General features: G+C 42.0%; 1 protein-coding gene across 1 annotated transcript in view; it reads left to right on the top strand.

Moving 5' to 3' along the window:
• Positions 1 to 13,789, top strand: part of LOC309569123 (uncharacterized protein) — a 148,494-nt gene that overhangs the window by 62,367 nt on the left and 72,338 nt on the right. The window contains exons 2-3 of the mRNA XM_082274885.1: positions 4,691 to 4,820; positions 10,813 to 10,935. Of these exons, the coding sequence (XP_082131011.1) occupies positions 4,691 to 4,820; positions 10,813 to 10,935 (253 nt within the window). The remainder of the gene's footprint in view (positions 1 to 4,690; positions 4,821 to 10,812; positions 10,936 to 13,789) is intronic.

The following is a 13,789-nucleotide window of genomic DNA, read 5'->3' as shown; positions in this document are numbered from 1 at the left end:
GAGGACCTGTCATGCCCTATTTCTATTACAAGAGATGTTTACAAGCGATTAAAAACATTTTTTAAGGGAAAGTGTAAAAATAAAAATAAAATAAAATAAACAATAAAAAAATAAAAAGAAAGCACCCCGCCCCAACAAGTGCTCGCACGCAGAAGTGAATGCATACGTAGGACGGATCCGCATATGTAAATAACGTTCAAACCACACATGTAAGGTATCGCCAGGAACGTTAGAGCGAGAGCAACAATTTTAGCACAAGATCTCCTCTGTAACCTGTGTAGCACCCTCCTAGGTAGGTGATAGAAGAGAGAGTATAGTTTTGGGTCATTCTGCTTACCAGAGAGATTGCCAGGTACATTTATGTTGCTCTCTGCCTACCAGAGAGCAGGATCTGCTAGTGAAGTCTGCTCATGGTGCTCAGGTGCAGTTCAGTTTGTCTGAAATGTTTCACACTGGTCCAATATGGAGGCATATTGGACAGTGGGCGGAAACCTGACAAATGAGTGCACAGGCATATACTACAATCCTGGTAATTGGCAGAGGAAAGTACCTCGGTGCATGCTGGGATACTGTATAAATGCCAAGGGCGCATGTGCTCGAGGTCTTTTAGCTGGAGAGCGGGGTCCAGAAGAAAGGGGGCGGCTGTCTCCTTCTCTGTAGAGTTGCCATGTGGCCTCAGGTGGTCAACCTGAGGGCCTAAAGAGTCAGAGAGGAGCTGAACCCAGATGTCCTGCAGAACTGACTTGGAAAGGAGACAATGGAAAGGATCTGATTCTGCCTACAGTGAGTACAGATCTGTGTCAAGGGGCCTGTCCCGAGAGGGCCACCCCATCTGCTAGAAGAGTCAGTGGACGGGTGTCAGTCAAGGGGATGCTAGAGAGTATCCTGAAGATAATGTAGTTGCATCAAGTCTGCTGCTATAGAGAGCAAGAATACCTAATTTTTCCATACAAGTGGCATTAGGGTCAAAGCAGTGTGTCTGCTTCCACAAATACCCCAGTGAGGCCAAGTGAGAGTTATCCTTATCTACTGCGAATAGTTCAAGTTGGAGTATCCCACTATTCCCTTCTCCCATCCAAGTTCCACAATAAATATAAAATCAAATCCCTGAACTGTTTATTGAGTAAAGAGCAACTGGTAGTAAGGATGGACATGTGAAAATTCTCCTAGTAACTGTCTGCAGGTACTCAGAGGAGGTCCAAGCAGTCATCACACAGCAAGCCCTACGGGGACAGTGCTACAACTGTAAACATCTTTAAAGCGCAGCATTTGGAGATTTTAATTAGCAAAGTTTGGCACCATTCTACCAGTGTGTGCAATTTCAAAGTGTGACATGTTAGGTATCTATCTACTCAACGTAACATCATCTTTCACATTATCCAAAAAAATTGGGCTACATTTCCTGTTTTTTTTTTTTTTTTTTTAATTCATAAAAAGTGTTTTCTTTTTAAAAAAAAAATTGTGTTTGAAAATTTGCAATTCACACCATTTTTAATCCCTAGGGTCTCTGCTGAAAATATATATATATATGATGTTTGGGGGTTCTGAGTAATTTTCTAGCAAAAAAATTATGATTTTTACATGTAGGAGAGGAATGGTGGAACTGGCCCGGTAAAAAAATATTTTAGGCCTAAAGATTACAACCCCCCCCCCCCCCGGCTTAGCAATAATGTATTAAAGCCATTGCTTCAGTGTGCCCTTTGGTTGAGTGGTGGTAATAAAACCTAAATCAGGAAAGAATTCTTAATGTGAATATTGATGCTCTGTATTGTTAATATTGACTTTAATTAATGTGTGTGTATGTCAGATGAGTAAGTTGTCCATTTCCATCATGAGTCAGCAAACTCAAGATCTCCTGGACCAAACTGTTCCACTAACACTTCCCTATAAAGGTCTGTATAAAACACTGGAGCAATCACAAGATGCGATCAGCCAGGAAATTCTGAAACAGGTACAGACATAAAGAAAGAAGAGCGCATTTCATTTACAATGTAAGTAATGTTTGTATTCTTTGCTTTAAAGTGCCGGTTCACACTGATCCGACTTGTCAGACGACTTGGTCGCCTGACAAGTAGCGGTCCATGCTGTGCAATGGAACCGTTCTAATCAGAGCGACTCAAGTCGCTCCGACTTAGAAAAAGGTTCCTGCACCTCTTTTTTGCAAAGTCGGTGCGACTTGCATTGACTTCCATTATGGGAAGTCATTGCAAGCCGCGCCGAAGTCGCGGTGCATGGGCGACTTCATTTGTCGCCTGAAGTCGGGGCGACTTCGAGTCGGATCAGTGTGAACCGGCTGTTACATGAAATGTTTCTATTTCTAAGTTCTGCTCAAAAACAGGTCTAGGAGAAAAACAAATTCATAATCAATCAAATGTTATATGATTTTCATTCTCAAACTTGCAGTATAAAAAAAAAAATGTACTCTAATATACTGCCATAATATAGTTAGGACTAACTAGCTTTACATAACTAATATCTCAGTAGGGGATTTGGAGGAGAGGTTGATTAAACCATTGGCTAGTTGTATCTCTATGTGACAAGGACTGAGAACCAAGCAAAGCTTAACACCTCAATCACCCAGCGCTTTGCACTACCAATCAAAGGGTGTGCTCTGTCTCATAAACACTGACTCAGCAAGCTGCTACCTAATATAACAAAATCCAAGTAAAGTGCATATAAGTCATAGGCATCCTAATCAATATACACAGGCAGTGCTATGACACTAGTATCTAAGGTCTTGTAAAAAGGTCTCTGAATGGTGTGATAGACACATACACAAAGAGAAAAGAGTCCAATATTAAAATTAATAAAACAAGTCCATCACTGGCAGGTTCATGCGGGATCCCAGTGAGGGGTATAACTCCGATATGGTAACACAGCTGACTCTGTCCCACCACCTCACCTCGTGCAAACACCCAAACTGGATACTCTTACCAGATCTCGTTAACAGAAAAGCCTGTACATGGGTAGCTGACACGTCCGGACCATCCTGATATCCCAGATCTGAGAACCCTGCTCGCGGCTAAACTCTCCTCATAGAACGTGGTGCATGGGAGGGAGTAAAAAAGAAGCCCATAGAACACCATTCAGAGACCTTTTTACAAGACCTTAGATACTAGGGTCATAGCGCTGCCTGTGTATATTGATTAGGATGCCTATGACTTATATGCACTTCACTTAGTTGTATCTCTAGCATCAAGCTTTCCTTGTTGGAGTTCCAGACTCTGTCCTTTGCTTTTGGCAGCCAGAATGAAACCAAACAATGGGATTTGTCCTCTAGTTGCTTCTTTGGAGTAAAAAAAATATATAAAACCTACTGACATCTTAGAGTAACATTTTTTTCCAAGGGATGTAATGTGGCAGGTATTGCTGTCCATTTTCAGCAAATGCTGATTGCCTATAATATCGACCATCTGGTTCATACTGATTTCAATCTGCTTTTGAGGCTCATCATACATCACTTTTAAATCTGGGAAGATCAAACAAGGGTTTTGACATGGAGGGTGGCTGTACTTCATCAAACCATACATACTTCAAACAAGGCTGAATATTTGCTTAGTGGATGGCAACTGGATAGCTTAAGTGCTCCATCCTGGACAATGAGCAATAATACAGAGGCATCTTTGTAGCTTCTCCTAATGTTGGATAGTATGCAATATGGCAACTACTGCTTTTGCCCAATTTGATATTTCAGGTGTGGATAGGGTAGATATTAGAAATGTATTTCCACTCGTGTAATCCCTGCTCTACCCAGGCTTCTAGTAAAAGATATCACCTTGTCTCTTTTGGATATTTTATTATTATGTCATTCCACAGACAGGGGTAAGAGAGGTGTGATTGAGCTGAGACTTCCTTCTGGCAAATGTATGAGGGACAAAATACCTTCTTCCTGCAGTAGAAAAGGTGTGAGTGAGTTGTGACTTATCCTCCTGAGGTAGGAGAGGTTTGGATCATCTGTGACTTCCCTACTGTATTAAGAGAATGAGTCACCTTAGTGATGGTCTTCGATTAGGACTTTAATGGAACCATGTAGTTAGATGTCATTCTCTCTGAAATGGGTTTTATTTGAACCCTGAAATTACAGTAGCTGTCATTGCCAGGTTAATGAGCTATGGGCATGGGATTCTTGCAGCTAGAATACACAAAGGGGGCAGTGATACTCATGACATCATTTGGCTATATTAGGTAAATGATATCACAAGAATCCCCACCCCATGTAGAGCACTGAATCTTCTGACCACAACTCATTGGCCCAGAAACGACAGTTAACTTCTGGAACTGAACCCAAGCGCATCCCTATCTCTGCCCTACCCTCCCGCCTAATGAGAAGTGTAAGTGACCTTTGACCTTCTCATTGACAGCAGTAGAGCTGTCAGGTGGGATAACACAGCCAGATACTTTGCTAACCAGATTTTGTCAAAGGAAACCCTAGGTGATATAAAAAAAAAAACAGCCTAATTTAATTCAATCTTGCCACCCATAAGTAAAATAATATTTTACCATGAACTGACCATCTATGTGTGTTTTAGAAAATGGAAGACAAACAGGATAACGTTTGGATGAATTTTGAGAATAAAGAATTCAGTAGTGGTAGCTCATGGGTAGTTCTTATTGGCTGCTATCGCTTACTATATTTTGTATAAGGCCAGATATAAATGTAATAATAATAACAATAAGTGTTTTTCTGCAGTACAATGTATTGGATTTACCTACTTAGTATTGCACTTCCATTGGTGAGGGGCACCTTGTACTGGGATGACATACTAGACTCCGAATGGGAAATGTGGAAGAAGACCCATGGCAAACAGTATAACAGCCAAGTAAGTGATTGTCTTAAACAGTAAATATATACTTATAACGAATTGTTCAAATATTCTGGATCCTCTTTTTTTGCGCAACAACAAAATTGTAAGGGGGAGGACTCACATTACTTTATCCTGAGCTACTGTACTATGTAAACAGCAGGCTTTTCTCAAAAGAGCAGCTAAGAGCAGGCTTGTTAAACGGAACCTATAAAATTGGTGAGCCTAGAGTTGGGCTTAAAGACTAACCCTTAACTTAAACATACTCCTGAACATAACCTGCACTTTTAATATGAAGGCACTCCAACCCTTAACTCAGGGGTGTCCAAACTATGGCCCTCCAGCTGTTCAGGAACTACAATTCCCATCATTCCTAGTTATGTCTATGAATGTCAGAAATTTACAATGCCTCATGGGATGTGTAGTTCCGCAACAGCTGGATGGCTGTAGTTTGGACACCCCTGCACATCAAAGCATAACCTTACATCAGACCTTAAACCTACTGCAAATAGAAAACAACCAGGCCAATATTGCCTTGAATTTAGATAGAAGTTTAGTATTCTGAAATACATGATTAAGAAAATTCAATGCTGGAAACAAATGATTTATGGTCTCTCTATGGTCACCTAGGGCTTTTGAGGTTGGAGGGGCAACTATCACCACTACTCTTTTTTTCTTTTTGTTTAACCAGATATGTTCCTACATTACATGCTCTAAAGCTGCATTTCTCTTTTTTTCTCTTCTGCTTAAAGTTGTTTAACATTTAAAGCAAATCTTACTTATAGATATCTCATATCTATAGCTGTTCCTCCTTATCCAGACGGCTCCCTTGCGCTAAAACACTGGGGAAAAATACATAGCGGCACGACCAAAAAAAAATTTCAGAAACAGTTCCCTGCAAAAAAAGGGATATAATATTTGCCTGTGCGATGGTCCATGCCTCTAAGCTTAGCCTCCAATTTAAGATAGAAATTTAGGGTGCTGAAATGCGTGATTAAGACAATTTTATGCTGAAACTAATGATTTTTGGCCTATAAGATCACTTAGGGCCTATTGGGTCTGGAGGAGGGTGGGTGGACCCAATCACTACTACTTACATTTTTTTTACCAGCTATGTCCTTACATTATATTCTAAAGCTGCATTTCTCCTGTTTAGAGTTGTTTGAACCTCTAGTTGGCTTTTAAAGCAGACCTTAAAGTACATTCAGATCCATCTATAGCTGCTCCTCCTTATCCAGACTGCTTCCTTGCACTAAAACACTGGGATATAAAGGCATACTTTAGCGACATCACCGAAAAAATCCCCAAAAACTGTTCCCTGGAAAAAAGAGATATAATAATTACCTATGCAGTGGCCCATGTAATCAATTTTAGCACTCTTCAAAGCTGCAGACTCCTTTAGAATCGTCAGCAATTGACATTTCCAGGAGTATCCGATGCCTGTATCCCCCATCAGACACGCTATGATTCCATTTTCCTGCCCCTATGTCACTATAGAAAACAGTAGTTGTGGGTTAGAGGATGGAATCAAAGCACTCGTATCAGGGGATACAAGAATTCAACACTCCTTCTGAAGAAGGCTTTAGTGAAGCAAAAATTGGAGACATGGCCTGCCAGAGTGGTTTGTATAATATCTCTTCTTTTGTAGAGAACTGCTTTTGGAATTTTTTGTTATTGGCAACACTGATGTCGCTTAAGCTTTTAGGGGTTTTGATCTTTTTCTATTTGCCAACAGATCTTTTCTAAGTCACGAGCAGGACCAATTTGTAGGCAGAAGCCATGTAGGTTGCTTCTGCTTCCACATAGGCCCCATCCCTTGTCACAGCTCAAGCCCAGAAGCAGTGATCTGCTGGTAAGCAAAGATCTTTAAAGGAAGGAATTTCTTCTGTCTCCTGCTCAGGTTGGGAACTATTGAGAAACGCAGCTATTTGAAGGACCAGGAGAAGTCTTATTAAAGTTAGGGATCTAAAATTAACACAACATTTGAAGGCTTTTTTGTATGAGGTTGGGTGCAGGAGTTTACTTAGGCTGGCCATACACAGAGCAAATTTCTTTGACCACGGGTTGCAGGAAAGAAATTAGCTTGATTCCCCCATCAACACAGACTGTGTTGATGTGGGAATTCCTCCTGGCAGGCCATTGTCTTCTTCTGGCAGGGGGGGATGGCGGAGGGGGGGGAAAAGCTGTTCCCACTGTCTCCTCCCAGTGGGGACGCCTCCCCCCCTGGCCGGGAGAAGACATTGATTATCCTTAGCAGCTATAGCAGCTGCTATCGATAATCGCAAGAGAGAATGCAGGCTGGTTGTACCCAAGATGATCGATTGATCAGCTTGGTACCTTCATCCTACCCATTGAAGGTTCGAATCTCAGCCGCTTCCTACTGAACTGGCTGACCTTAAATTTTGCACCAGACTCCTGTGATTTTTTTTCTTGAAACCCTGTTTAGTGTAGCTTTGGATTATAAAGTACATCTGTGCAAAGACAAATAAATAAGTTGGCGTAGGAACTTGTAAAATATTAGTTGTCTGGTTATCTTTCTTTCACAAAAACTTCTAATTTTCAGAGCAATTTGGAAGGTATGCAGATTGACCGCTGTGATTTCATTCCAGATCAGTGATCTAAAAGTACCTAAAGAGATTCTATTGCCAGACCATTCATTTCAACAAAAATATTCCCATTAGATTTTATGTGACTTGAATGTATTTTATGCATTAAAAATCTCCCTTATGTAGACATGCAAAAGCTTGGAGACTGTTGCTTGGCACTACCATCTTGGACGTGATGGCAGCAGCCCTAGCAGACTCAGAGCCATCAGTCTAGTGACCCTCTGTAGTATTTCCCTTCACCCCCCAGTAGAATTAAGGGTTATGTAAAATGGGGGGGGGGGGGGTACGGAGGAGCTGGGCCAGCACAGAGAGTAAGCAAGTAAGAGCAGACAATCCCAGAATAGTTGACGGTGAAACATGGTGAGAAAGGAAGCTGTGATCGTGCATCAGCGATTTTTACTGGGACTTCGACATTGCGGTGGACAAATCAGACATCTAACTGACACTTGACGCTTTTTGGGGACCAGTGACGCCATTACAGTGATCAGTGCTTAAAAAAAATGCACTGTCACTGCACTAATGACACTGGCAGGGAAAGGGTTAACATCAGGGGTGATCAAAGGGTTAAATGTGTCCCTAGGGGGTGCCTGCTAACTGGGGGGGGGGTGCACTGATTGGGGGAAGACAGAGATCAGTGTTCCTGCTGAGCAGGAACACAAGATCTCTGTCTTGTCCCCTTGCAGGACGGCGATCTGCCTTGTTTACCTAGGCAGACCGCTGTTCTGCATCTCCCGGGGATGGTCGCGGGTGGCTGGTGGACGTCAGGTCCACCAGACCTGCTGATTGATATCCCCTCTCGCCAATCACAGTGTGATCGCACCTCCGGCAGCGTGATCACACCATCTAGTGGCTATTGAACGAAGTGACGTACGTAGTTTCAGGCAATAGGGCCGCACTGCCGCAGTAAATACACGGCGGCTGGTTGGCAAGAAGTTAAATTCTTTTTTTTTGACAGAAATATAAAAAAAAAAACACATGAGTACAGCAACCAACAAGCTCAACATGGCTGGCATTACATGGAGTGGGAGGAGACCCCCCCCCCTCCAGCCACCTTCCTCACGTCACTTCCGGTTTACTCGGCAGACCACGGCGCCAGTTTTAAAAAATCCACAGTAGTTAAAAATGCAGATTTTAGCGTTTTGAATAGTTTGAAGTGCAGAGGAGGGGTTTGGGGTCTTTTAGATCCCTGATACCTCCATAAAGAGTACCTGTCACTGCCTATTACTGTCACAAGGGATGTTTATATTCCTTTTGACAGCTATAAAAGTGATCAGGATTTTTTATTTTTTTTTTAAAGGGACAGTTTTAAATAAATAAATAAATAAATAGGAAAACATTTTTTTGTCAAAGCGCCTCATCCCTCCGTGCGCGCGCGCCAAAGAAAACACATATGTAAACAGTGTTCAAATCACACATGTAAGGTATTGCCGCGATTATTAGAGCGAGAATAATAATTCCAGCACGAGACCTCCTTGGTAACTCTAAACAGGTGGATTTTTAAAGCATCGCCTATGGAGGTTTTTAGGTACTGTAGTTTGTTCCTATTCCAGGAGTGTGCGCAATTGTAAAGCGTGACGTGTTAGGTATCTATTTACTCGGCGTAACATCATCTTTCACATTATGCAAAAAAATTGGGCTAAATTTACTGTTTCGTTTTTTTTTAATTAATTGAAATGTATTTTTTTCCCAAAAAAATGCGTTTAAAAAGCCGCTGTGCAAATACAGTGTGACATAAAATATTGCAATGCCCGCCATTTTATTCTCTTGGGTCTTTGCTACAGAAATATATACTATCATTGGGGCTTCTAAGTAATTTTCTAGCAAAAAAATACAGATTTTAACCTGTAAGCAACAAATGTCAGAAATAGGCTTGGTCTTGAAGTGGCTAAGCGAGGTAGCCAATAAATAGGAGTAGACCGCAGAGATCAAGCCCTTAGGACCATGTGACCTTGACACCCCCATCATAGGATAGTCAGAAAACTTAGTGCTAGTAACACCAAATTGACTTTGCAAGACATGACGCAACTGGAGAGATCTTTAAAAAGCTGTACAGGGGAGTTCATATTTTCTTTGTAAATCAGTGAAAGAGGTCATAACACTCCCTGTATATGTGTCCTGTAGTGTAACAAGACCTTTATATTCCCAAAATAAATACTCTGTGAATTTCGGGATATGAGGAAACATAGGGTTATGCCACAGGGGTAGATCTAGATTATTGTCAGTAAACCTAAACATGTTTTTGTGATCAAAAATGATTACTCATTGCCTCGTGACCTTGAGTACCATGTTTACAACAACAGGGACGAGAAACTATCTTTCCCACAAATGACTTATCGTGGTTACTTATTTCATAAGGTTTGACTAAACCCAAAACCAAAATGAAATATGTTGTAGCTTACCGATCATTGGATGTGGTGGCTGTTCAGCTTTCCTTTTTAAAGCTTTGTATCTGGTGGTCAACAGGTAACACACCTCCTGTTTTAGGGTGGCTATATTCTCTCCTCTATGGTATCTATGGAGGAGCAACATAGCCACCCTTGGACAGCAGCAGTGTTAATCAGAGAATGCCCCTACCTGCTTGCTTGTTGTAAACTGAGCTGGGCATATGCAGCTCAGCTTACCATGGCAGGCCTGTCTCTGAGTTATGGAATGACTGTCTCCTGTGCATATGCGGGAATTATGTCATTCCCCACCAGCCAATGAAGAGGCCGAAGGAAGATCAGAAAAAGTTGGCGGTGCTAGCAAGGGAAAATTGGAAAGGTAGGTATTTACCCTCTTTGTTGTTGTTGTTGTTCAGTCGTTTAGTCTTTTTTGACTGTTCGTGACCTCATGGACCTTAGCATGCCAGGCTTTTCTGTCCTCCACTGCCTCCCGGAGTTTTTCTTAACTTCATGTTCATTGTTTTAATGATGCTATCTATCCATCTTGTTTTCTGTTGTCCTCTTCTCCTTTTTCCTTCCCTGTTTCCCAGCATCAGGGTCTTTTCCAATGAGTCTTCTCTTCGCATTAGGTGGCCAAAGTATTCAAGTGTCAGCTTCAAGATCTGTCCTTCCAGTGAATATTCAGGGTTGATTTCCTTCAAGAGTGACTCGTTTGATCTTTTTGCCATCCAAGGGACTTTCAAGAGTCTTCTCCCAACACCATAGTTCAAAAGTATAAGAAATTTGAAAAACACCAGACCTCTTGGCCAGATCTTCATATAACAAACTATATTAGAGGGGGTACTCATAAAAACAAAAGACTGGTGCGCTAATGCTACTGACACACTGTATTATATATGTTATGTTTGATTTATGCCACCATGTTTTAAATACATAAAAAAATAAAACAAGAGATAAGAAACAAGAAACAAAAAAAACATATTGCCACACCTATAACTTTGCAGTGTTTTATTTTCTCCTTAGCTGGATGAGATGAAGAGACGGCAGATCTGGGATAAGAATTTGAAGCTGATCACTTCCCATAACATAGAATACTCCCAAGGGAAGCACACTTATGATCTGGCTATGAACCACCTGGGAGACATGGTGAGAGGCCAATATTAAGCCACATACTATATGGGACTCCTATGGTCTGTCTTATGTCTGGAGGGCAGAAGCACACATATGTCCTATGTGATATCAAATATAAGAAGCATTGGTTTAAATATAAAATGGTGTGATGTGTGCAAGTGAGTGTTGGCGCTGCCTTGTTATAGGTAACTGGAGGTGGTGTGTAAAGCAAACAAAAACGAATAAATGTTTAGGCTGCTGCCCTCACCATTTTGGTAATTGCACACAGCACAGTGCACTTTTATGGCACATGCATGGTAACTCATGCATAATAGCACAACAGTCACTTTAATACTGCATATTTGCACTTAATTTTTGCACATTTGATATTGTTTTTATTGTTCACTATTGCATTAACTGCACCTAATACTATGTATAAGGAGTACTTTAGCACATATGATATGAATCGATTTATGGTATAATTATTGGTACCAAGCATATGTTGTGCTAATTAACTTACATAACCCAGGCAGCACCATCACTCACCCGCCTAACCAGCACTACCTAACACATTGGTGTAAATAATACAGATAGACAAGCTAACTGCCCTGCACTCCCTCCCAGTTTTCAAGTCTGCACTCTCCTCTAAGATCCAGCAAGATAGCTGCTTTGTGGCCTGGCCTCCTCAAAAGCTTCTGTGTGGCCTCCTCAAAGCCACACAGCTATTCAAATGGTGCCAGCACATTAAGATTCTTTAAGATTGACAAATTTGCTTTAACCGTTTTCTAACAGAGATAGTCATGAATGGGACTGTCAAATATGGTTGGGATTGTGGACCCTCCATGCAGCCTGCATGCTGAATGGAGGTGTGCTCAGAAAGCAAATCCATGCAGGTTACATCTGATCAGGAAAGCACTAGAGCTGAGAATCTACAAAGCACTGAATACTGAACTATTGGGCAGCACTTGGGTGATAGTCTTAAAGGCAGGAAGGGCATGGAATACTGGAGTGCAGGGCTTATAGGGAGAATTGGAGTACTGTAGAATCTTAGAGCAGTAGGATGATGAGCATACAGGAGCACAGGGGTAAAGGTATGTATGAAGAACACAGAGGTGCGCAGGGGTCCCAGGTAATGCAGGTATACAGAATACAGTTGAGGTGCACAAGAAGTTTAGGACAGGGAGGATACCTACTGGTAATGACAAGGGTAAACCCAGCTTCCCATATGTATAGCAAATGTAAGGGCCCTTGGAAGGGCTGATGTGTAGAGTCTAGGGAACCACCTTGTCTTCTCCAGAGATCCTAGAGTAAAGATGGAGATGGGTTGCGCTACAGAAGATTCTCAAGTTGCAATTGTCTGACTCAGGTTATATGCGGGAACACACTGAGAGTTACTAGGGACAGGCTGGGAGACAAGGACACTGGGGGTACCCAGATCACACTGAAAGGCACTGGGAGACACAGGGAGGTCCAGTACAGGAACACTAGAAACCTTGGTGTCACTAGAAGTCACTCAGAAAGTAGAACCCTGGGAGACTTGGGGGTCACTTGGAATCGTCTCAGAAAGCCAAGGACAAAAGGTCACCAGCAATCTTCCCCACTAGGATGCACTGGGGAACACTAGGAATCATCTTGTAAATACAAAGGCACTGGGAGACCAGCTGCTAGGAACACTAGCTGTTGCTCAGGCAATGCCTTAGTGGAAAATTTCCAGCTTAAAGGCTAAATTTACCTTTTAGGTAAAAAATAACGAATGCACATATTTCGGCAGAGAAAAAAAGTGTGTCTATTATTTTTTTCCACAGGAGCCTGAAAAGCATTACGCCTGTGATCAGTACATCATGGGTTCAGCGCCAGGCTCCTGCAGCCTCTCAGTATAACTGTCTGTCTGTACCTCCCGTATGGGCAGACAGTTACTGAAGAGAAGGAAAATCAATGAACTATGAGAGTGCTCACCAGCACCCTTGCAGTTCATTGAGAACTACAGGCTGTCTGCTATGATGGCAGACGGTACTTGTAGTCTATTCATTCACAGCCGTGACAGGGTGTGCAGGGAGAAGAACCCCAGCCCACTGTCACGGGGAGAATCGAGAGGAAAGGGGGTAGGGAGGGATGACTGCGGGAGCACGTTACATGTTACACCATAAATATGGGTGTAACGTGTAACATGCTTACAAAGATGAACTTATCCTTTAAATAGAAAGGGAGATGGCCTGGCTGAGCTGGGCATGTAGCTAACTGAATCAACAGCAGGTGGTTAACCGTTACACATATGTTACAAACCTGCAGTTTGTACAAGGGATGTAGGAATAGGGATCACAAAGGTCGTACCTACTGTGCACTGGTCTCCAGTCTGAAAGAGACCTTGGGATGGTTCCTCTTCCCACTTTGATGCCCAGAAATGAATTTACAGCTATGTCGATCACACCAGCTAAAATGGGAGGTCGGCAAATTGAAGTTGATCTACAACGAAACTGCAGTGGGAAGTTGCACTGACACTTCAGCCTTTGTTTAAGTGATTTATGACTGGTGATTCACATGATCACACTAAGGGGAAGCATAGAGAATGAATCCTTCACGTTGTGCTGACTCCATAGCTTCCCTATGCAGTTTTGCTGTATATCATCTTCTTTCTGTTAGTAAATGGGGAACAGCAATGGATTCGTAAGAAAATGCAATACACGCTCATTTTAATATCCAATGGTTTGATGAAGATGGTGGGGGCCATTTGGGTAATTGTTTTGGCAAATGCCAACCTATATTTGTAGAAGAATGCTTTAAAGTTTGCAAATAAATAAGAAAGTCAGGGGTAAGTGTTATTGAAAAGGAAAAAAAGAGAGCAAGGAAGGAAGAGTGTGTCTCTGCTTCAGTTAGCGACCAATAAGATTGT

The sequence above is a fragment of the Pelophylax lessonae genome (genome assembly GCF_965119305.1).
Source record: "Pelophylax lessonae genome assembly, chromosome: 13".
NCBI lineage: Eukaryota > Metazoa > Chordata > Amphibia > Anura > Ranidae > Pelophylax > Pelophylax lessonae.
Note: the sequence above shows the minus strand (reverse complement) of the source record. Positions and strands in the feature narration are given on the sequence as shown.